At 51.0% G+C, this 21,942-nt stretch overlaps 9 protein-coding genes across 12 annotated transcripts; 5 read left to right on the top strand and 4 right to left on the bottom strand.

Moving 5' to 3' along the window:
• The first annotated feature begins 78 nt into the window (after nt 1-78).
• Nucleotides 79-3,158, top strand: PV10_04545 (uncharacterized protein). Its single transcript, XM_016369111.1, has 2 exons — nt 79-2,454; nt 2,508-3,158. Exons 1-2 carry the CDS (start codon nt 150-152, stop codon nt 2,954-2,956), a joined length of 2,754 nt encoding a protein of 917 aa, XP_016224899.1. The 5' UTR covers nt 79-149; the 3' UTR covers nt 2,957-3,158.
• On the bottom strand, nt 2,172-3,838 carry PV10_04544 (ribosomal protein S6). The gene is made up of 3 exons (XM_016369110.1): nt 3,760-3,838; nt 3,635-3,666; nt 2,172-3,540 (listed from the first exon to the last, which is right to left on the bottom strand). Exons 1-3 carry the CDS (start codon nt 3,781-3,783, stop codon nt 3,177-3,179), a joined length of 420 nt encoding a protein of 139 aa, XP_016224898.1. The 5' UTR covers nt 3,784-3,838; the 3' UTR covers nt 2,172-3,176.
• A 186-nt stretch (nt 3,839-4,024) lies between these two features.
• PV10_04543 (glycine cleavage system H protein) lies at nt 4,025-5,272 on the top strand. The gene is made up of 3 exons (XM_016369109.1): nt 4,025-4,358; nt 4,416-4,478; nt 4,534-5,272. Exons 1-3 carry the CDS (start codon nt 4,211-4,213, stop codon nt 4,845-4,847), a joined length of 525 nt encoding a protein of 174 aa, XP_016224897.1. The 5' UTR covers nt 4,025-4,210; the 3' UTR covers nt 4,848-5,272.
• On the bottom strand, nt 5,084-5,635 carry PV10_04542 (uncharacterized protein; the record flags this gene model as incomplete). The annotated part of the gene is made up of 1 exon (XM_016369108.1): nt 5,084-5,635. One exon carries the CDS (start codon nt 5,633-5,635, stop codon nt 5,084-5,086), a length of 552 nt encoding a protein of 183 aa, XP_016224896.1.
• Nucleotides 5,636-7,683: 2,048 nt separating this feature from the next.
• Nucleotides 7,684-9,258, top strand: PV10_04541 (uncharacterized protein). Its single transcript, XM_016369107.1, has one exon. The coding sequence runs from the start codon at nt 7,728-7,730 to the stop codon at nt 9,141-9,143; it is 1,416 nt and encodes a 471-aa protein (XP_016224895.1). The 5' UTR covers nt 7,684-7,727; the 3' UTR covers nt 9,144-9,258.
• A 385-nt stretch (nt 9,259-9,643) lies between these two features.
• PV10_04539 lies at nt 9,644-13,251 on the bottom strand. 4 transcript variants are annotated; one of them, XM_016369105.1, is made up of 3 exons: nt 13,134-13,251; nt 10,014-12,954; nt 9,644-9,946 (listed from the first exon to the last, which is right to left on the bottom strand). In XM_016369105.1, the coding sequence occupies exon 2, from the start codon at nt 12,293-12,295 to the stop codon at nt 11,357-11,359; it is 939 nt and encodes a 312-aa protein (XP_016224893.1). In that variant the 5' UTR covers nt 12,296-12,954; nt 13,134-13,251; the 3' UTR covers nt 9,644-9,946; nt 10,014-11,356. The 4 variants fall into 4 exon arrangements, with proteins under 4 accessions (XP_016224893.1, XP_016224890.1, XP_016224891.1 ...); XM_016369102.1 differs by having other exon boundaries at nt 9,644-12,420; nt 12,565-12,954; XM_016369103.1 differs by having other exon boundaries at nt 9,644-9,951; nt 10,014-13,251.
• PV10_04540 (uncharacterized protein) lies at nt 10,127-11,311 on the top strand (the record flags this gene model as incomplete). The annotated part of the gene is made up of 1 exon (XM_016369106.1): nt 10,127-11,311. One exon carries the CDS (start codon nt 10,127-10,129, stop codon nt 11,309-11,311), a length of 1,185 nt encoding a protein of 394 aa, XP_016224894.1.
• Nucleotides 13,252-17,900: 4,649 nt separating the features above from the next.
• On the top strand, nt 17,901-20,561 carry PV10_04538 (uncharacterized protein). Its single transcript, XM_016369101.1, has 2 exons — nt 17,901-18,626; nt 18,690-20,561. The coding sequence occupies exons 1-2, from the start codon at nt 18,129-18,131 to the stop codon at nt 19,878-19,880; spliced, it is 1,689 nt and encodes a 562-aa protein (XP_016224889.1). The 5' UTR covers nt 17,901-18,128; the 3' UTR covers nt 19,881-20,561.
• A 563-nt stretch (nt 20,562-21,124) lies between these two features.
• PV10_04537 (uncharacterized protein) lies at nt 21,125-21,694 on the bottom strand (the record flags this gene model as incomplete). The annotated part of the gene is made up of 1 exon (XM_016369100.1): nt 21,125-21,694. The coding sequence occupies one exon, from the start codon at nt 21,692-21,694 to the stop codon at nt 21,125-21,127; it is 570 nt and encodes a 189-aa protein (XP_016224888.1).
• Between the last annotated feature and the right edge of the window lie 248 nt (nt 21,695-21,942).

Raw genomic sequence — 21,942 nt, 5'->3', positions numbered from 1 at the left:
TGGAGCGGATCCTTCCCTAGCAGGCCGACTTATGCGTCAACGTCATTCGTCCGTCTATTTCTCTTTCAAATGATTCCTCAAACACGCCACGATCCACGATCACATCTTATCCTCACACACCGTGCCTTCATGCTGGTCCCCGACCTGTGATGAATGGTAGACTTCTCTCCACGAGGGTCGCACCTTTGCTGCGCCAGCGAGGTCTGAATCGCGCCCGACTCCTTCACAGCCATGTCCCTAATACCGCCGGTGGTTTATTGAGGCCTTCTGGACGATTAGCCCCACGAAGATGGCCTGTCGGCTACAATGCCATTCACCATGTCCCTGCCGTTCGCTCCATCTCCTTTGTGCGCATTCTCCCTCGGATCGCCCTCAAGATGGCACGGCTGCCCGCCATGTTTGGTGCGAGCATAGTCGCCGGATTCGCCTACATTCAATATCAGGCGGCCCAGGCAGGGACTTATGCAATGGATGTGTTGAAAAGAGCCGGTGATCAAGTCTCGGAGACTTCTTCGGCGTTGTTTGGAAATGCAAAAGAGATCGCAGAGCAGATTGGTACTGGATGGCAGCGGACGAAGGACGATGCCCACCTGCCTGAATGGCTTCAACAGCTTTTCGAAAAACAAGAAGGCTCGAATGATGGTGGTTCTGGTCCAGAGCCTCCAAATAAAGCCAGAATCGGAACTGCTGCTGCGGCCTCTGCCGCTGCGATAGGAGCGGATGATCCAGACGAGCGAGATGTCCGAGCACAAGCTGAGATTGCTCGAGATGATCAGATGATGGTTCTTACCAGGAAAATGATTGAAATCAGAAGCATCCTCAACACAGTCGGCCAAGGCGGAGCTCTCACGCTACCATCAATTGTTGTCATAGGATCACAGTCTTCCGGCAAGAGTTCGGTTCTGGAAGCTATTGTTGGACACGAATTCCTACCCAAAGGCTCAAATATGGTCACCCGACGACCCATCGAGCTGACTCTTGTCAACACACCCGATGCCAAAGCAGAGTACGGAGAGTTCCCTGCTCTTGGGTTGGGCAAGATAACCGATTTTTCACAAATTCAGCGGACTTTGACGGATCTCAACCTGGCAGTCCCCGCCGAGCAGTGCGTCACCGATGATCCTATTCAATTATCTATCTATTCTCCCAACGTGCCAGACTTATCAATGATTGATCTTCCTGGCTACATTCAAGTTTCTGGCAAGGACCAACCACCAGAACTAAAGCAAAAGATCGCCGACCTGTGCGACAAATATATCCAGGCACCGAACGTCATTCTTGCCATATCTGCGGCAGATGTCGATCTAGCAAATTCAACAGCGCTGAGGTCATCTCGGAGAGTCGACCCCAGAGGCGAAAGAACTATTGGTGTCATTACCAAGATGGATCTTGTAGACCCAACCCGCGGCCTCGAAGTCCTCACCGACCGAAAATATCCACTACGCCTAGGCTATGTTGGAGTCGTTTGCAAGATCCCGCAGACTGCGGGCCTCTTTTCGCGAGCAGGGCAGAATGTAACAAGCGCCATTGTCAAGAATGAAAACGCATATTTCTCCTCGCATCCCCTAGAGTTCGGACCACAAAACGAAGTTTCCGTGGGAACAACGACTCTTCGACACAAATTGATGCATGTTCTCGAGCAGACCATGGCTGCTAGCCTAGCTGGAACGAGAGATGCCATTATCCAGGAGCTGGAAGAAGCCACCTACGAGTTCAAAGTTCAATACAACGACCGACCGTTGAGCGCAGAATCCTATTTAGCAGAGAGTCTGGACAGCTTCAAACACTCCTTCAAAGAATTCAGCGAACAGTTTGGTCGGCCGCAAGTTCGGGCTCTGTTGAAGGAGGTACTGGACCAGAAAGTCATGGACCTGCTCGCCAAGAGATATTGGAACAAGCCAATTGAAGACCTCTCAAAAGCTCCCTTTGAAGCCGATCCATTGGCCGACCTTCCAAAGGCCGATCCAGGGTCGCTGTTCTGGCAGCGAAAACTGGATGCATCGACATCCGAGCTGACGAAACTCGGGGTGGGACGGTTAGCCACCACGGTTGTCGCGTCGGAGCTTCAAAACCATGTCAATAAACTAATCGAGGCTTCTACGTTTGCCTCGCATCCATATGCTCAAAGAGCAATTGTGGATGCGTCTTCAAGCATCTTGAACGATCGGTTCTACTCGACTAGCGATCAGGTGGAGAACTGTATCAAACCGTTCAAGTTTGAGATCGAAGTGGACAACAACGAGTGGTCCAAGGGTCGGCAGAATATCGGACAAGTCCTCAAAAGCGAATTGAAGGCTTGCGATGCCGCTCACAAAAGGCTCGAGGACGGGATCGGATATCGAAAGTTGAAGGATGTTATGGGCTTCATCGATCGCGTCAGGAAAGGTGACGTCGTGCTGGAAGGTGATGGAACGGGCGGTGCAGGTGGATTTTCAGCTGCACTGTTACAGAAAGGTCAATTGAGATGATATACATTTGATTGACCTAGGCTAACTGGTATTGTACAGGACGAGAAGCAGTCTTTCTCCGAGACCGCTCCGAGCTGATCAAAATGCGTCTGCTCGCCGTCAAGTCGAAGCAATGCGCCAACGTCAAGAACAAATACTACTGTCCAGAGGTATTCCTTGACGTCGTCGCAGACAAATTGACCTCGACCGCAGTGTTGTTCCTCAACGTGGAACTTCTCTCCGAGTTTTACTACAACTTCCCACGAGAACTCGACATCCGGCTAGGCCGCCATTTGGAAGCCGCCGAGATCGAACGATTTGCACGCGAAGATCCTCGAGTGCGACGACACCTGGACGTGATTCGACGGAAAGAGATGCTCGAGCTGGTGTTGGAGAAGATTGAGAGTCTGAGGCAACTTGAGGGTCGGTCGAAAATGGGAGCTAGTCATGGAGCTGGCGGTGCGTCTGCTGCCAAAGACGGTTCCAAGGGCAGATGGAGTTTATTTTGAACAACGTTGTTGAGAGCGTGCCATGTCATATACCACTCCGTAGCGGGCGTTTTTGGGGCGGTGGGTTTGTGGACTTGGAGGAGTCGAGTCTAATGTGGTCGTCTTTGTCGGGAATGATTATGAATATGCTCCCCTCGCATCAAATCCATGCTCTTGACGTGGTGCGCCTGAAGTAATTAAATCCCCCCAGGGAACCCCCAATGGGATCGACGGTCATCGATCATCGTAACTGCTGTGCAAGAAGATCTGCCGTCCCATCATCCGGAGGAGGTTTATTGCCATGTCGATTCCAAGGAATTTCACCGGTAATATTTTCAATTGCGCCGTACCCATCCTTACCAGCCAATTTATCACCGATCTTGACAACCGAGAACCGAATCATTCTGGGATCCAGACCCATTGTTCGTCGCACCTCTTCCTGTGCTCGGATGGAACTGTCGAATTGCATGATGAAATAATGGCCTTTGTGGTGGAGGGTTTGATGTTTGACCGTCGGTCGTGGAAGCTGGAACTCGCCCCAGTTGGTGATGCCTCGGATCACGCCTTTATGTTGTAAGATGTTGTTTGCGGCGACTCGACAGATTCTGTAGGTGGAAGGGAGTTCATGTTAGCTTTTGGTTATGGTGGTGTGGTTTTTTCCAAGTGAGTTTTTAAGAGGGGGAATAGATTGAGGCGTACTCTTTGGCGTTCTTCGCATTGCCCGGTCGGACCTGTTTTGGAGCTTCATATTAGTATTGAGTGATCTGGGTTTGAGGATGGTAGGATGTATGGATGTGTGCGGTGTTGGCACATGGGAGACGTACAACTGCTATTAATTCGTACAACATGATGGTCGACTCTGCTGATGGTGGTGGTTGTCGACAGCTGTTGTCAGTAGTCAAGTCCAGCACAAAGGTATCCTTTGATGCTGGATCAGAAAATTGGCTGCGGTTCGGTTAGAGGCATTGTGTTTCGCCGTATGATCTACTACGATATCAGTGGCGTGACAGTGTGGATACACTCCGCCCTTTCACATATCTGTCGGGCGAAGCAAAACCCCAAACCGCACAGAGACTTTCGCCGAGCTCAGCGAACGGATATGTCACCGCAGGTCGCATCTGAAGGTTTTGTGCAAAGTTGAAACCACCAAGCCATAGAGCCAGGAGCAATCCCCCCAAGGCGATTCCCTACTGTAATTGCTAACTGCTGTTTCGTGGGCTTTCCAACAACTCTACCTGTCCTTCCAGACACACCTGTATATCCGCTCGCTCCAAAATGAATACCTCCACCATGAGTCGACTAGCGCCCTCACTTTCGCGATTCGTGAGCTGCCGGACCGTGGCTCCTGTGTCAAAATCCTTCCGACCTCAAGCATATCAAAACATTTGTGTGCCGAGAAGGTGTTTTTCGGCCAAGTCAAGCTGTGGGTCATGCGTCAAAAGAGTGATATGAGCTAGACTGACGAGGTGTTGGGTTCTAGTGTTTGCCAAAAAGTACACCGAGGATCATGAGTGGATTGAAATTGACACCGATGGAGTTACTGGTATGGGACTCGGCCGATGTGAGAGTTTACTTTACTAATCTTCTTTTCACTTCAGGCACGATTGGAATCACCAAGTACGCTGCCAAAGCTTTGGGCGAAGTGGTATTTGTCGAACTCCCTGAAATCGACCTCGAAGTTGCACAGGGCGACACGATTGGTGCGGTCGAGTCTGTCAAGTCGGCCTCGGACATTTTGACACCAGTTTCTGGAAAGATCATTGAGCACAACAAGCTGTTGGAGGAGAAACCCAAGACCATCAACGACGGACCTGAGGGTGATGGATGGATCGCCAAGATTGAGATCACAAATGCATCCGAGTTGGATGCTCTGATGAGCAAGGAGGAGTACGATAACTACGAAAAAGAGTAAATACCTTGATATGCGATTGGGGTGTTTTCCCTTGTAAGTCGTCGGCACCGATTCAACACGGGAGGAATGTTGTTAAGAAGTTACATTACAATACATGACGATTGCTAGGTAGCCTAGCATGGAGTCAGGCAACGAGTGGCCTTGAAAGTACAGTTGCCAATCAAACGATGAATCCTCGGCGCTGGCCGGGTTTCCTGCACTGCATTGACTTGCTTCCTCCTCGACTTTGTGAGTCTTTACTCAATTCTCTGGTCCTGCTCGCCAGATTGGCCGTGCAAGCCACTGACACTGGCATCGTCGATTTTGTGTCGATGAGCCTCGGGGTTGATCTCCATGTCGGACTCAAAGCCATCATCACTGTCAGCCTCACCCAAGTAGGCACTCTTGCTGGCATCCATAGGCTCATATTTATCTCCCTCGGCTGCTTTTCGTGCTTCAAAGGCATCGTCTGAGTCAGCCTCGCCTAAGAAGGCGGCATTGCTGGCGTCCAAAGCTGGTGCGGGTTCGCCGTATGCTGCCTGGACTGCATCGTGACCATCGTTACTGTCTGCCTCGCCGAGGAACGCAGCATGGCTAGCGTCGTTCCGATCCTCATTACCTCCAGCAGAGGCTTGTGGGGGAGGTGGTGTCACGATAGTATTGCTAGCATTGGGGATTGAGGTTGCTGCTGTAGGTGAGAATCTGACTGTGGAAAGGTGGAATTCTCGTGGCCGAGCAAGCGAGAGGTTCCTGCTAAAGATGCTGGAACTGCTCCAGGTGAGTCTCGTGAAGATAGAACGGAATGCCATTTTGAAACTACGATGATTGAATGATGTTATAGTTCTCGAATTTGAGTCAAGGTCAAGCTACAAAGCAAGATATGTATGATGGGAGATGAGATGTTGAAGACTTGAGGTGGCATGTGGCATGTGGTAGCTACAAAGCCCACTCAACTCGTTGTAGGGAGCAAAGTGAGGGGTTTGAACCATTGCAGGATATCAGCTGATTTTGTGTGATTACTTCAGGGATGTAATAGAGAAGGTATCCAGAACCTAGAGGGAAGATGTGGCGGGGGTGAGCACTGATTGAATGAGTGTATGGAGGTTTGGTGCTTGTGCATGGCGGGCAGCAATTGTATGGATAACATCGCCGACAAATTTGCGGGGAAGGTGCACCTGCAGTCTCCAGTGTAGGTTGAAAGAAGCAAGAGCGACATGCCACCAATTGGCTGGTTCTTGCTTGTTTTAGGTAGCCAATAACGTCACAGTTATTACACGCGTCCTTTCTCAACCTCGAACCCTCGACTTCATTCCCAGGCACAAAATGAATGAGCCTCAATTGAAGCGGACAAATGCAGTGAGAGGTCGATATCATGAAAATGCCACCATATCTATCGATGCCCACGGAGAATGGTGCGGAATGGTCACGCGGTCCTAGTAACCCAGGCAGGCCATTCAAGCCACGAGAACAGCACAGCATAGATTCATGTCTGCGAGAAACCTGCGAGAAACCTCTCACTTCAAATCGAACCAGTATATTGGTTTCTTGTCACAGAGATTGTCACAAGGCTCGCCAGTGGCACAAGGGCTTAGTGTCGAGCAGTTTGAGCTGGGAACTCCTAGCGTAGAGTGTGACTTGCGACCAGCAAGCGACAAAACGATGCATCATGTTCAGAGCCCCAACTCAAGAATGTCCAAGAAGTATGACTTATCAACTTGTTGACGTCTTCTTCTTCCTCTACGGTTCTCTAGGCATATGCACCTCTAAGTAAGCTTCAGGTGGATCTCGGTTGCGGATAGAATTTTGTGGAGAAGAACCATGGCCTCTACGTCAGAATCCTGAGGCTTGATTCAGTCATGATGTCGTGAGTTACACAATCACTTTTATTGACTGACCCTTGCTGATGATGATTAAGAGAACCGAACCATGGAGAAAATCAGAATCGTAGATAATACTTGCCAAAGATTGTACAACCATCTCAGGAGCTTTCCACACCCATTTTCAGAGTTGTCTCACCCATCTATTCCTTGACAGTCAGCCTGCGACCAACACTTTACACGCACTTTTCTGACATGGCAGCATTCCGGACCGCCATGCAGCCAGTGGCACGTCAAACAGGGCGATTGTCCTTCCGCCAGCTCGTCAACCTTACAGCCCGCCCATCATTTGTAGCACGACGACATCTCAACACCGACACTGCACCGGTGTTATACTCGGCACATGCCAAGGTGGTCGGGGCACGCACAGGACATGTTGAAGGCGACGACCTCAACATCGACCTAACGATGGCCAAAGCCCTAGGAGGAGCCGGCGACAAAGGCAAGACTAATCCAGAGGAGCTGTTTGCAGCGGGCTACGGGGCATGTTTTCAGTCGGCGATGAACGCATCAGCTGCCAGCATGGGTGTCAAGATGCCATCGAAAAAGGAGGACAGTATCGTTGAGACCACGGTCCACCTCGTCGGCGACATGAAAGCCTTGGACATGGGTCTCCGAGTCGACATGAAGGTCAAGGTCAAGGGACTAAGTCAGGAGGATTTTGACAAGATCATTAAGAGAGCCAAGGAGGTCTGTCCCTATTCTCGAGCAACCCAGGGCAATGTCACCACCAACATCACCTCTGAGTTGTCGTAGTATTGGTTTATCGAGTCCCTAGGTACAGCAAACTAGAACTGACATACACGGCATCCATCGAATGCATAGACCCCAAAGATGGTGATCTCTATACAGTATAGTCCATTCCACTAGGTTGTGAGTGGCTAATCTGTCTCTCGGCCAACTGCTTCCCTGTTATGCATTGGACTTTCAGGCAACAATCTCTCCCCACCAAAGATATGTACACAATTATTCCCCACCACCAGAACATCACTTTCCATCTACATGCACCCATGCACCTTCTACCATGACTGTGACCTCCAATCTACGTGACTGCAAGGCGTATGTGAGATGGCGACCATTGCCTCCATCCGAAACCACAGTTGGAGAGATCCAGCGCCAAAACATCAAGCACGGTAACCACACCTATTCAATTCAAGTGGAATCTCATGAGTCACACCCTGGCCGACCACCCACCTGGAAGAGCACCGCCTCCCTCAGCAACATCTTCACCAGCGAGACCAACAACAAAGCCGTCTTCGAGACCGTCGTCCAATCAACCCTCCCCGCCGTCCTCGACGGCGCAGTATGCAATTTCTTCGCATATGGACATTCCGGCTCCGGCAAAACCCACACCATCATCGGCTACGATTATGAAAATGTTGAGAATCTGGGCATATGTCTGTCAACGGCGAACCAACTCTTTCAAGCTCTTGATGACTTGAACAACGATACCACCGATCGAGATCCAAACCGCCTCGGCATCGGCCTCCGCCTGTATGAAATGCGACGAAAATCCGCCTTCGATCTCCTCAACAACCACAACGAATGCTTCGTGCGCGAAGGCGACGACGGACGCACCCACATCCGCGGCGAGACCGAAACCCTCGAGGGAGGAAAAGTCCGTGTCCGGCCTATCGTGACACGACCATGTTGGAATTTCGAACAACTACGTCAAGAGCTTCTAGCTGGTCTCCAACTCCGAGCTACAGGCTCTTCCACGATCCATGACCAGAGCTCCAGAACTCACGCGATTGTGGAGTTGGAAATCATTAATTCGGCATTACTCGAGGCACGGGATGCCGTTATCGAGAGACAATCTGAACTTGTCCCCGTGGGTAAAGAGGCTACGCGTGTCTACATCGAGGAATCGTATAAATCTATCATGCAGGATGATAATGGGAAATGGATTCCTAATCCGGATCGACCGATAAATCAGGCGGTTATTGATGAGGCGGAGAAACTCAAGGATGAGTTTCAAGCTCGTGTCGACCAGGCAGAACTACATGTGGCCACTGTGTTGAATACCTCCAAACATTCATGTCTCGGTGGTCGATATGTCTTTGTCGATTTAGCTGGAGCGGAGTTCTTCACCTCCGAGGGAACTCAGACGGTCCGCGGCAAGTCTTCTACCAGCACAGCACAGGATCGTCAAGAAAGTCGACAAATCAACGCCGATTTGTTTGCTCTCAAAGAAGTCATTCGAGCGCGAGCATTGCGTCAACCACGTATCCCATTCCGATCCTCGACGCTGACTATGGCTTTGAGAGAACACTTTGTGCAGTCTGACCGTGGGTATTCTGCCATGATTCTCACTGTTTCGCCGGCGGCTGATCAGTATGCTGCAACGGTTAATACTCTCAAGTATGGGACTTTGGTTGGTTCTGCTGGTGCTGGTGCTGGTGCTGGTGCTGCTGCTCCTGCTAAGAAATTGAAGACTTGATCAAGAGAAAGTCTGGTCCTCGTTACGAATCTGGTCTAGAATCATTGAGAGAGAGAAGACTGCCGTACATAGATACATAGAATAGTGATTACTATACTCATCTGTACTTGACTGACTCGTGTTCAAAGTCAAACCTTCTGCTTCACATGCACCAAGTAACGTCAACCCCAGATTACAACCGAGGCCAAGGGGCGCCCCCGCCCCCGGTCTGGCCCCTGGGGATACCTAAGCACTACTTAGTTTAGTCCCCATTGGCGGGCGATCCCACCTATCACGCGGACGGTATGTCAAGAGTCAACCAAGTACCACATTCCCATCCTTCTACTTAGGAACTGCCAACACTCTCGTAACTTAAGCGAGGAGGGGTCGAATAAGTCGAGGAAGTCAGCCCGGTGCCCCGCTAGGCTTTACCTTACTATTGCTACGCTGGAGTCAACCTGTCCGAGTCGCAAGCCATTTCCTGGAGTGGGAGCGCGTCAAAGAGGAATGAGAAAGAGACGTGTTCTGCCAATGTGATGATGATGATTATTAAGTACCTAGATAATCCTTTTTGTGTGTCCCTGGTCTGTCTTTCTTGCATCTCCTTGAGTACCTCTCCAGGAGCGGCGGTTCTTCGTTCCGTCTTTGCTGAGAGTTTGCGACGAATCATAATCGACCTTCATTTTCCCTCTTGCAGAAACGAAAACGAGAAACGAGAAACGACATCTATCTTAGCTATTTGGTTGGGATATACAACCATCTCTTAAATGTGACCTCCGGAAGACCCTGACAGGCAGCAGGCTGACACTGACCTAAGTTAGTGTCTGACCTGTCATTATTCATAAGACACATCAGCTTCAATATTCATCTGTCTTCTGTCTTCTCGCTTACATTGGTTCTGAGAGATGGATTCTGAATCGAGTGATCTGAAATCACAGCATCTTCTTCATCGTATTGTCCACTTCCTACCTCAGAATGAATCCGTCATTTCTTCCGTCAAGACAATGAGCGACAAGATCAAGGATGTTCTCTCCTGGCGCTCTCTTCTGGTTATCGCCGTCATCTACCTCGTGATTGTGCGTATTCTTCGCTACCACAATCTACGAAGGATCAATCAACGGTATGGACAATTCACCGCCAATGCGAACAGTCTCGATTACAAATCAGCCCATGAAATCATGAAACTAGGCTTATTGTACGAATTTCCATTCATGTGGGGATTCGGCACGCAATGGGCTTTGGTCAAGTCGTATGGAATCGCCAACGGGACCAAACTCTTGGTGCAAACGCGACAATTGACGGACGAAAAGACAGTCGGCAAACGCGCTGAAGACACCGGCGTCTTTCTCGGTGAGATCTTGGTCATGGGAGTCGATTCGGAGCGCGGGATGCGTGCCCTGGCCAAAATGAACTGGCTGCATCGTCGCTACGGTGCGAAGATCACCAATGGTGACTTGATCCACACTCTTGCACTCTTTATCCTCGAATCGCAGAGGTGGATCGACGCTTATGAATGGCGGAAGCTGACGGATCTGGAAAAAGTCGCCTCGTTCGTCTATTGGAAGGAAATTGGTAATCGGATGGGTATCAAAAACATTCCGGACACGCTTGACGAACTCAAGACTTGGACTGTCGCGTATGAAAAGGATCATATGTTTTACACAGACGACAACAAAGCGTGCGTCGATGCAACGGTCAACCTTTTTTTGAGGAAGACTCCTCAGTTTCTGCACGGCGCCGTCAGGACTGCCACTGCCGCTTTCTTGGAGCCCTATGCTCGACCGAGCCTCGGTGTGCAGGATCCTCCATATTGGGTTGAACAATTTGTTCACATCAGTTTCAGAATCCGCGCATTCCTCGTCAGGCACACATTCCTGCCGCGGATTGAAAGTCCCTTTCGCACCGTTCAAGGGTCGGACGGTCGCCTACATCGACGACAATACCTGTTTGAGCCTTGGTACGTCCAAGAGACATGGAGGTCGCGTCTCTCCTCAATACTTGGACTGTCTTCTGGACCTCATCCTGGCCCCAAGTTCAAGAGCGATGGGTTCTTGCCAGAAGAACTAGGACCGCTAAAATATGAACACGTGGCCAACAAGGCGGTAGCTCTTGAAGTCGAACAGTTGAACGAGTACTGTCTCAGAGGAGGAGCAGCTGGGACAGGTTGTCCCTTTGCTTTTCATGGGTGATGGAGCCGTGTTTTGTTTGGCTCAAGACCGAGATCTCAAGAGTTTTCAAGTCACCCATCCGTTGCCGTTGTCCATGATGTCAGTCAGTTCGGGCCACTGTGAAGAGATAAAAGCAGCTGGGAAGCTGAAGTCTGTGTCTCCAGGTTCATGGTCAGCATTGCCGTCCAATCTGACAAGTGACGAAGACCAGTGCACTTCAGGGTCGTTTCCTTCCTGTACCTGTGATTGGTCACCCAGGGGCACCACCATGCCAGCCTCTTGACTAGCACGCAGTTGTCGTTGGATTTCGAGCCGCTGCATGATTGGACAGTCTGGTTGCAGCACCAGCGGAGACATGGAAGATACTCCATAGAATTCGGAAGCAATGGTCCAATTGGACAGATCATTGAAAGCCCTGTCGAAACCCTCGGAGAATGAGTACAAGCCTGTTTCTCGGTGCCCTCTGCAAACATCTCGAAGCTCATAAGGCCAGTTGAACCTCAAATGGTCTGCGAAGGCAGAGGACTCGTGTTCTGACACGAATGTGATTCTTGCGTTGATGAGCCAATCGCGAACCTGGGGCCAGACAAAAAAGTCGACAATGCTAGGGTGTTTGACTGTCTGCTGTACCTCGGTTGGCTTCATAAAGCCAGGCTGGTTTCTTCGCTTTGAGGTGTTATTGCCCTGCAGCTTGTGTACCACTGAGGTTCTGATGCTTCGAATGGACGCCAGCCTGACGACGGGGTCACATCGACTATATAATCCTTGATCCACTGCCCTGGAAAATTGCCAGGCTAGGTCGAGATCGTGCTTCTCTTCCGCCGCTCGCCACCCATGTAAAACGGCACGGATGGCAATATCATCGTCAACGGCTTCGTCCTGGCCCGCAAAAATCGTCGATCGCCCGTTAGCTTGAATGAACTCCACCGCCGTGTTCAGGTTGCGGAAGTAGTTCTTGGGCCCATCTGCGCATTTCAACGCGGCGGAGAATGGACACAATGCCATGCTGTCATCGGCCGAGGATGTTTCCGACGGCGAGTCGTACGCACTGAGCCAAAGACGGGCCGCGGATGCTTCCGAGCTCTTGTGACTAGGTGCGAGGTTGGTGTCGGCGAGGTCATCAGAAGAAGCTGCAAAGCAAAATGATTAGCATCTAAGCCAAGGTCGATGGTGCTGGCGAGCGACAATCGTCAAATCGAGGCGAGAAAGTGTCCTCTAAAGACAAGTGTATCTGAAAGTGATGGCACTGACTCCCCAGAGGCGATCTCACTCACTCTTGTCGCCGTTGCCAATACTGGCACTCAGTAATTTTCGGACGTTTGCAACCAGACAGTTAAGACGATCGATCTCCTCTTGTTTCTGCTGGAGTTGCCGGACCAAGGTCGAGGTTCTCCCGTTGGTAGCGTTTTGTTCCATGGCGGCGATGTTGTTTTCCAACTGGGTGATGTATGCCTTGGTACGAGCGCGAGTTGCCCGCTGGGATTCACGATCCACCGCCCGACGCCGTTCTAGCCGGGCGGCACTCATCTTCTGGCGTCGAGACAGACCAGCGGCAGGGCGTTTCGCCGAGGCATCATCGCCCTCACGTTGAGAAGACTCGGACTCGACATTATTGATATCATGGGGCTGGTCTTCATTCTCAACTCCCTGTTCCATGATTGTGGCTACGCAAAGTCAGGGTCAGTCATCTGGACTGGAAACGGTATGGCATTCGGCCTGGGAGAAGTTCAAGGAAGTGAGGTAAGCTGGTGGGGTGAGGCGCAATATGGGCATAAAGGCCAAACCGTTAACCGAGGTCTGCTGGCGATCCAAGCACCCAAAGGAGTCATGGCGGCCGGCTTACCTAGGTATGTTCATATCGCCAAAATCTCTTACCAGATGGCAGTAGGAAGCCATTTCACACTTGAGACAGGCTCAATTGAGAGCCTTGTCGTTGAATATGTAACTTGGTGACAGATTGCAACCTCTAGAGGAGGTGTTGACTCTAGGTCAAAGTTAATGAAATGTCTGACGATTGTTTTGAAGGCCTTGGCAGAATTAGAACGCCGGATGAAGTGGAGGTAGGCGGGGAAGCGAGGCCCAGTGGGGGAAAATTGATGGATCAGACACCCAAATAATCCGTGCCGATTATTGGTGGACAAGCCGACTACTGTAGACCAAGAAGACCAGAGTGTCTCATGCGGCGGGCTATTTGTGATTATATGACATTTGACGAAGAGAAGTGTCGACAGGGCTCATGATGGCACAGATAACACAGATAACAACCTGGTGTTCTATTCTTGTCATTCTGAATCTTCTTGACTAAAGGAAGAGACCTAAGTTGCCTGGTCTTGTCAACCACATGTTGAAGGAAGTCGCACTTTGTGTAGACTTGGTGCTGCAGGCACGTGGAGGCTGGAGTGACTGCTGGAACATGGACCTGCAGCCAGCCAGCCAGGACAAAATGCAGCCTTGCTGCCCACGAGGCTTCCATCTCGGCTCAGCAATGTCAGCGCTCGAGCTGGCAGGCATACCTTGTCATGGGTTGTTCCTGGGCAGCTGCTCAAAGTTGTGCCTATCACCCCACGTGGTGGCAACTTCCAAGTGGGGGTATGTTGGGATGCAAGAGTTTTCTGGAAATCAGGACAAGAACCCAAGATGGAGACATGCTGCGCGGGCCTCTGGGTAAATCAGATAAGGGAAATTACCCTGAGTTTATGAGGCGACTCGATGCGTAGCACATGGATATCACCAGCTGCCTGGGAAGCCAGATGGTGGAAGCATCTCTCAAATGCATGATCCATCTTTCGAATCAAGATTCACGCTAGAAATTTACCGTGCTTCCAGAAGATAGGCGTCATTGACGGTGCAGGGATAGAAGAGACGAAGGCTGGCAGGGCACACGATTGAAACCTATCGTTTGCAAAGTCCAAAAACAAGATATAGCCGCCAAAGCCTCTTGAGTGGGGTAGAAGTTCGGAACTCTGACAAAAAAGACGCAGGAATTGGCTTCTGGTGGCGTAATTATTTGATCAGCTCTAAGAAATCTGGACTTTTAAAATTCAGATAGAAGGATGATGAAGCCGGTACAAAGACTACCAAGGCATCGTATAGCCTGATGATATTGACATGATACTCTAATGTACGAGACGATATTAACCGAGGTGCCGGGTCAGGCTTGATTGTTCCCCTCTCGCAGTGGTAGTTAAACTTGAGTGGCTCGTATCTGGAGGTCGATGATGTGGAAATCATGACGCGGAAAAACTCTCGGACGACACAATTCTAGAATGATTCCCAGTTGAGTTTGATTGGTGGATTGTCTGTGAAAGGAGACCGGCCCTTTTCTTAGTTGCAAGGCGTATGCGGAGTTCCGGACTGTGGAGATGTTTGCCGAATGTGCTATGAGCATGTGTGCGCAAGTGTACGGAGATGGTCATGGCCGTGGAGCGGGACCTGAGAATTCAGATAATAAGAAGCGAGCGATTGCACCAAGCTTTGCCTTGAACAGGCATGATGGCCCGAAAGACATGTAGTCCTCACTACGGAGTACAGTAGAAGGAGGACTACCAGAGCAAAAACACCTCGGTAGAATGACTGATTTACTACCGTATGCAAGTGCCGGCATGCTGATTGCATATTGGAGGCGACGTGATGCAGATTTGGATAGCCCTGGACGCAATGCAATATGAATTGAATGCCGGAGAACCACTGGGGATGAGGGAGCATTGGGAGACCCCGTGGGCCCTAGAACCACATTCCGGGCGTCCCTTATGAGCGTCCATTATGGGGACAGTGGCTAAGACAGGGATTATATGGCACCGGTGTCACGCGATGTTACATGGGAGCCCTTTCTGTGAAATATTGTGCTTTCCTCCACTGCAGGTGACCGCGAAAAAGTCCTAGGCCTTGGATACTGTTTATTTTGGAATTGGATCTGGGGCTGGACCATCAAAGCATGGCGGGTTGCCATGCGCCAGCCAGCGTGTAGCCGGATCTCACCAGATGAACTCGAACCACCCCGGAACCTGGAACATGGAGCATGGAACCTGGAACATGGAGCATGGAACATGTTGCTAGTCCAACCATGGTCCAGGATTTCACAGATGGGGAAGATGTCAATTAGAACTCCTGGCTGGCTTTAGCACTGCGATTGAGACAGGCATGTGCATGCACTTCTTTCGATGGCAGATCCCAAGGTTCCAACAGTCGTTGATGTGGGACGAGGCGGTGGCGTGTTGTTTGGTTCAAGCTTTTTCTTTGTGTCTCGGATGTCAACAAAGTCATGGTGCAGGATAGAATTTTCATTATGACCCAGTCATTATTGGGGCCATATTGAAACAACACCTGGTTCAGAGTCCAGATGTACGACTACTCCGTAGGGGTACCCACGCACTCCACGAGAGAATGGAGACTCGTTATGGCAATCAGAATAAACCTCATGAAATTTGACAGGGGTCGTTCCACTAGTGACCACGCGCATACTCCGTCGTCGTTCTTCTTGCAGGGCAAAGCTTTTCTGTCTGTGGAGCTTGAACTTGAACGTCACTAAGCACATGACCTTGGACTTGCCACAGCATCATCAGTCATGACTGCTACATACTCCGTACTTACTTCGTATTGCAGACAGGTACTCCGTAGTGTGGTTGTTGAAATTTGGACCTAGACATATGACCCGAGGAATGGAAGGTGCACCCTGGCACCCTTTCGTGGCCAATCTCGATGTCGGGCTGTCGGCAACCCCGCATCTCGCGCATCCTTTACTACGCATATGGTACTGTAGCATTGAAACAGCTTTGAGATGACGGAATGGCCAAATGCCGTTGACGGCCCTAGCCCTTTGTGGAACTAGTTAGCTAAGTAGTCAAGCTACTGTATTGGATGGGCGGTTGGCCTGGCATTGGCTCTACACATGCAGTGAATGCATAATCAAACTACCCCTAATCAGGTTTGTGGCACGCCTGCTGTACGGCAGGGAGACGAGTTTGCGGGGATGGATGAGCTGTAATGCGAGTTGCAAAAGCACCCAAGTCGACAGACAGGCAGGGAGACAGGTCGATGGCAGGCACGGCAGAGTTGGACAAAACAAGTGGTGCCATTCTGACTTTAGATGCTTTGACAAGATCCAAGTGGCGCGAGCAGGACACAAAAAGGTAATGGATGATTGCATCGCTTTGCATGTCCAGAAAGGTGAGGTCAATAATGAACCTCAACGTGATCATCTGAGCCATCATCGCTGACCGCATTGACGTAGTATTGGATGTTTTGACACTTGGGCCCTTTGCCAAGGCTCGGGGATTGGAGAACAAGCCTTGAAGTTGACAAGCAGTGCAAGCAGTGCAAGCCCTGGGCGAGGCCAAGACTAGAGTCTCACGGCGGCTTGACTCGATCGAGCGCAACCTCAATTGGGATCAACTCCGTTCATGGGCGCATCGAGTGACTGGGGCTCTATGGTGTCCAGTTGGGTGGCGCTGTCGCATCAAGTCGATCACCGGGGACCACTAGAAGTTAGAGAACGAATGAGCGACTTGCGTGGCGATTCTAGCGTCAAGCGTCTTTTGACTTTAGGTACTGGGGCGGGACGGGTGGAGCGATTCAAGCCAATGTGACTCTCTGGGTTTTTTCGAGCCCGTGCCAGACATACTCCGTAATAATGCTGGAAGGCACGACCGACAGCTGAAGCCTGAATACTACCTCCTTGAGGCTCCGTTGACTACCTCCAGGTGCCACTGGGGTGCCTGTCTACCATGATCCCTCCTTGGGGAAGTCGATGCGTAGGCCCCCGACGCAGCAGTCTGGGCGCCAGGAAATGCCAGATGACCAACAGACAATAATAGTGCACCAGCCTCCAGGCGTCCTAGGAACACACGCACACACTCTAGGGAGGCATCAACCACCATCGACAAGTCGAGAACCAGGGAGCGTGGTAATAATGGTCGCACCGATGAGTGATCAGGTGTCCCCTTGGCCGCCAATAACGACATGTAATCACCATTTGCCAGGGACCAGGTTGGACTTGACCGATCCTGACGAGGCTCCCCGTTGTTGTTGTTGTTGTTGTTGTTGTTGGCACTACTCCGTAGCTGACTGGGCAGATCAGATTTTGAAGCACCCACTGCACCCTAGTAGAACCACAGTACTAGTCAAGAAATCGGTGCCGAAGCCTTGACGTCGTTGCCTCTCCAGCTTGGTTCTTGCTTCAACGTCTCCTTCCGGGGACCCATGTACGAAGTCTGAAGACAGAACCACAACCAACACAGCAATGGCAAGCCAGTCAGCAGCCCACATTCTTTCACACATCAGGTACGCACACCACACGCGCATACGCATCATACGGAGGACACCTTCCTGGAGGCGAGGTGTCCACCAGCTCCAGTCTTGTTGCCCCCCAAATCGCCTCCCTCCTCCATCCTCCCACATCCCACCGCCTCCTCCGCGTCCAGCCACAGGGTTTCCCAGAGTTCCAGAGTCCCAGACTGGCAGAGTTTCGATCTTTTCACAAATCTCCGCTAGTCGGTTCTTGCCCCGCCCATCCATCCCCGTCCCTGCTTCGGTAGTGACGGTTCACTTGACTGCTCGATCAAATTCAATCCTTAGTTGCTGCCACATTCGTTCCTCACATGCTGTGCCGTGACTGCAACTCCGCGTGAGCTCCCACCTCATGCTTGCCTGTTCCGTTCCCTGGGCAGTTACTGCCGGTCTGTGGAAGGTGACATCTCGACCGCCTCTGTCACCTCGTCCCCCAGACATATAACCCTCTGACCTCCCCTTGATCTCTTGCCCCTCTTCTTTCCCTCCTCCCAATCTCCTGTGTCACCTCCCCCCAACCCAGTTCTGTGGTTCATTTGATCTTTGATCCATCATGGCTACCAAGGAAGAGCCTCTCCCTCCCGCTGCCTCACGCAACAACTCCCTCGCTCTCCGCACCACTGACGATGTCAACCACATCGAGGCTCCCGTCACCTGGAAGGCCTACCTCATGTGCGCTTTTGCCTCATTTGGCGGTATCTTCTTCGGCTACGACAGTGGTTACATCAACGGTGTTCTCGGCTCCGACATCTTCATCCACCAGGTCGAAGGTCCCGATGCCACCGAATTGTCCTCGTCACACCAGTCTCTCATTGTTTCTATTCTTTCAGCCGGTACCTTCTTCGGTGCTCTGATCGGTGGTGACATGGCTGATATCATCGGTCGCAAATGGACTGTCATCTTCGGTTGTGTGATCTACATGATCGGTGTGGTCATTCAGATGATCACCGGTGTTGGCGATGCCCTTGGCGTCATTGTCGCTGGTCGTCTGGTCGCTGGTATTGGTGTCGGTTTCGAGTCTGCCATTGTCATTCTCTACATGAGCGAAATTGTAAGTCATTCTGCCCCGGTCCAAACTATGGTTGAATATTGAAGCGAAATTAACCAATCCCAGTGCCCCCGCAAAGTCCGCGGTGCGCTTGTCGCCGGTTACCAATTCTGCATCACCATCGGTATTATGCTGGCCTCGATCGTCGTCTACGCAACCGAGGGTCGCGATGACACCGGTGCTTACCGCATTCCCATCTCCATCCAGTTCGCTTGGGCCCTCATTCTCGGCGGTGGTCTCCTCTTCCTACCCGATTCCCCCCGATACTTTGTCAAGAAGGGTAGACTTGAAGATGCAACCATTTCTCTGTCTAAACTCCGAGGCCAACCTCGCGAATCCGAGTATATCCAAGTGGAGCTTTCTGAGATCGTCGCCAACGAAGAATACGAACGTGCCATCATTCCCGACGCAGGCTGGTTCCAAGGCTGGGCCAACTGCTTCAAGGGCGGTCTCTCGCATCAGAAGAGCAACCTGCGCCGAACCATCCTGGGAACATCTCTGCAGATGATGCAACAATGGACTGGTGTCAACTTCATTTTCTACTACTCGACCCCCTTCTTGCAATCTACTGGTGCCATCTCGAACACCTTCTTGATCTCCCTCATTTTCACCCTCGTCAACGTCTGCTCGACCCCACTTTCCTTCTGGACCGTCGAGAGATTTGGACGCCGCACCATTCTCCTGTGGGGAGCTCTGGGAATGTTGATCTGCCAATTCTTGGTTGCCATTGTCGGCGTCTCAGTCGGCTTCAACCACACCCACCCCGACCCCAATGACCCAGACAGCAGCCTTGCCAACAACATCCCCGCTGTCAACGCACAGATTGCCTTTATTGCCATCTTCATCTTTTTCTTCGCTTCGACCTGGGGCCCTGGTGCCTGGATCGTCATCGGCGAGATCTTCCCTCTGCCCATCCGGTCTCGCGGTGTGGCTCTGTCGACCGCGTCCAACTGGCTCTGGAACACCATCATTGCAGTTATCACACCTTACATGGTGGGTAGCGAGCACGGCAATCTCAGATCCTCCGTCTTCTTCGTCTGGGGAGGTCTCTGCACTGCCGCCTTTGTCTATACCTACTTCCTGGTGCCGGAAACCAAGGGTCTCACCCTCGAGCAGGTGGACAAGATGATGGAAGAATCGACCCCTCGGACTTCGGCCAAGTGGCGACCCACTCGCACCTTTGCCTCATCTGTCGCTAAGGACGGCATCTTGGAGAAGGAGATTGTCGAAGCCACGCGCCGAGGCTCAGCATTCTAAGCTAATCTACTCCTAGTGACTTGCCGTCAATCAAACTATACATTCGCTTTGACTTGCTACACAGGCTGGCATTGGGTATTGGCGGTTGACGCAGGCTGACTTGGATCACCTCCCATATCTTGTAACGAGCTGCATCTCCAGAGATGGCATCCCTACTATCCATCCCTAAGAGAGACCAGCAGATAATCCGACTCAGAAATGCAACTATCTTTGCAACTGAAACCTTTAATTCGTGACTATAATCTTCTTACCACCGTCGGTGTGACACATATGTTTTAGATCTTCTCTGTGGTGTGGTAGATGTTCCGGTCTAGACCTACGACCCCACGAAGGCAGGGCAGATGTTTCGATCATGATGTCCTAGTTAGTCGAAGGCATTGACAGTAGCAATGCATGGAATCCAGGTCTAGCATCAAGTGACAGCAGTATCCAACAGACAAGTCATGGGATTGGATTGATCAATACCCTACTTACGACGGCTGGGTTCGACTTGAGGTGACGTTGAGACAGAGCCTGCGATGGAGTGGGGCGGAGGATCAAAGACGCGGAGTATCGGGCAGTGCTAAGTACTTAGAGCGGGGGAGGATGAATGAGGAGAGCAGACACAAGGGAGGTTTTGCCGGAAGGATTGTGGGGATTTGAAGGATTGATCTGGAGGAACACGAGGGCATAAGAAACAAGGGATTTTCAGATCTGAGATCTTAGATGAATATCAAAGGACTCAGTTGAATTGATTGAGTTTGTCATTTTGTAGTTGTGCATGTGATGTGATTCGTTCTTGCCATATCTCGCCCCATCCCGCCCCTTGTTTGAACACAGCTTGTCCGTTCATTATATCATCTGTGGGTATCTATACGTCTACCCGTCCCCAGAATGCTTGTGGCTTGCAGCTTGTTCATGCAATGACCCGCTGAGACAAGTCTTGTTTCTTACATACTGTGGTGTGGAACCTTGACGAATCACCATGCAAATCTAGCGGTCAATGGTAGTCACAGTGAACTGGTTGGTTTTCAAGGATGAGGATCCGGACTTCATGCCGTCAAAAGAACATGACCTATGTAGATAACTGCACCCAAAACCCTCAACCCCGGTGCTGATGCCGTGCCAATATTCAGACAGAGAAACCCCAACCCAATAGCGTATACACCACACCACAACACACCACAACACACCGTTCAAACTCCAATCCCCAGACAACGACACTTAGACTCGCGACTTGACTGTTCGCCCGTCATGAAGGCAATCTAGGCCATATTGCGTCCAAAGTCTTGATTGGACAAGGCGGCACCTGCTGGCGGAGGTGGAACCCAGTCGATGATACGTTTATAGTCTTGGTAGGACAAATAGCGGCCCTCATCCGGTCTTGGGAATGTGGCTTTCTGTTCGGCTATTTTGCGCACCAACTCTTCAATCCGTAATTGCATGATCACTCGGTGAATTCCATTTCTGGAGCAGCTTTTGGAGTGTTGTCCATCCTGTGTTTCCTTGTGGTTCACACGCCGTACAGGTCGATTGGGCAGGATTCCTCGTGCCACGAGCAGGTCACAGATCGGAGTCTCTGATTTCACAGAGACTGAGCCTTGTGAAGTTGTTGCGCTAGTGGCGGTGATTGTGGTGCTGCTAAGGCAGCTTGGAGCTTGCAAGATATACTGCTGAAATGGATCTGCCTCGAATTTCCAAGAGAGATGCGCTTCGCACGGTAGCCTCTCAAGCGGCTTCAATTGGACTTTCTTATCAAGACCCTCAAAAGGTCGGTATAGGGGATTCTGGATAACTGGGGTATATTGGATTGGAGAGGTGACCGATTTGATCATCATGGGAGCGATTGGGTTAACGCGGTGGAGAGAGATGTGGGCGAGGGCGAGAGAGAAGAGAAATGACAATGTCGGCAAGATTGAATGCAAGATATTTATGCAACAACGAACGATCGCGATCAGATTCGAGGTACGTTGTGTGCCACCCAATATGTTTGGTTTGATGGATTCAGAGTGATTGACAAACGGTCCAGCCCTTGTCATTGCGGAGGAGTTGATGGCAATGGCAGGAGCCATCAGTCATTGTC

Source organism: Exophiala mesophila (assembly GCF_000836275.1).
Source record: "Exophiala mesophila strain CBS 40295 unplaced genomic scaffold supercont1.3, whole genome shotgun sequence".
Classification (NCBI taxonomy): domain Eukaryota; kingdom Fungi; phylum Ascomycota; class Eurotiomycetes; order Chaetothyriales; family Herpotrichiellaceae; genus Exophiala; species Exophiala mesophila.
The sequence above is the reverse complement of the archived record's forward strand: the minus strand, read 5'-3'. Positions and strand labels throughout refer to the sequence as shown.

Bases quoted from the DNA above. Each gene is read 5' to 3' on its own strand.
- PV10_04545 (XM_016369111.1), top strand. From the start codon at position 150: ATGAATGGTAGACTTCTCTCCACGAGGGTCGCACCTTTGCTGCGCCAG. The intron at 2,455-2,507 runs GTCAATTGAGAT...GGTATTGTACAG, and splicing joins AGCTGCACTGTTACAGAAAG to GACGAGAAGCAGTCTTTCTC.
- PV10_04544 (XM_016369110.1), bottom strand. From the start codon at position 3,783: ATGTTGTACGAATTAATAGCAGTT. The intron at 3,667-3,759 runs GTACGTCTCCCA...GCTCCAAAACAG, and splicing joins TGTACGAATTAATAGCAGTT to GTCCGACCGGGCAATGCGAA. The intron at 3,541-3,634 runs GTACGCCTCAAT...TTCCACCTACAG, and splicing joins AATGCGAAGAACGCCAAAGA to AATCTGTCGAGTCGCCGCAA.
- PV10_04543 (XM_016369109.1), top strand. From the start codon at position 4,211: ATGAATACCTCCACCATGAGTCGACTAGCGCCCTCACTTTCGCGATTC. The intron at 4,359-4,415 runs GTGGGTCATGCG...GTTGGGTTCTAG, and splicing joins TTTTTCGGCCAAGTCAAGCT to TGTTTGCCAAAAAGTACACC. The intron at 4,479-4,533 runs GTATGGGACTCG...TTTTCACTTCAG, and splicing joins TGACACCGATGGAGTTACTG to GCACGATTGGAATCACCAAG.
- PV10_04541 (XM_016369107.1), top strand. From the start codon at position 7,728: ATGACTGTGACCTCCAATCTACGTGACTGCAAGGCGTATGTGAGATGG.
- PV10_04539 (XM_016369102.1), bottom strand. From the start codon at position 12,946: ATGGAACAGGGAGTTGAGAATGAAGACCAGCCCCATGATATCAATAAT. The intron at 12,421-12,564 runs GTGAGTGAGATC...TTTGCTTTGCAG, and splicing joins TATTGGCAACGGCGACAAGA to CTTCTTCTGATGACCTCGCC.
- PV10_04538 (XM_016369101.1), top strand. From the start codon at position 18,129: ATGGCTACCAAGGAAGAGCCTCTCCCTCCCGCTGCCTCACGCAACAAC. The intron at 18,627-18,689 runs GTAAGTCATTCT...AACCAATCCCAG, and splicing joins TTCTCTACATGAGCGAAATT to TGCCCCCGCAAAGTCCGCGG.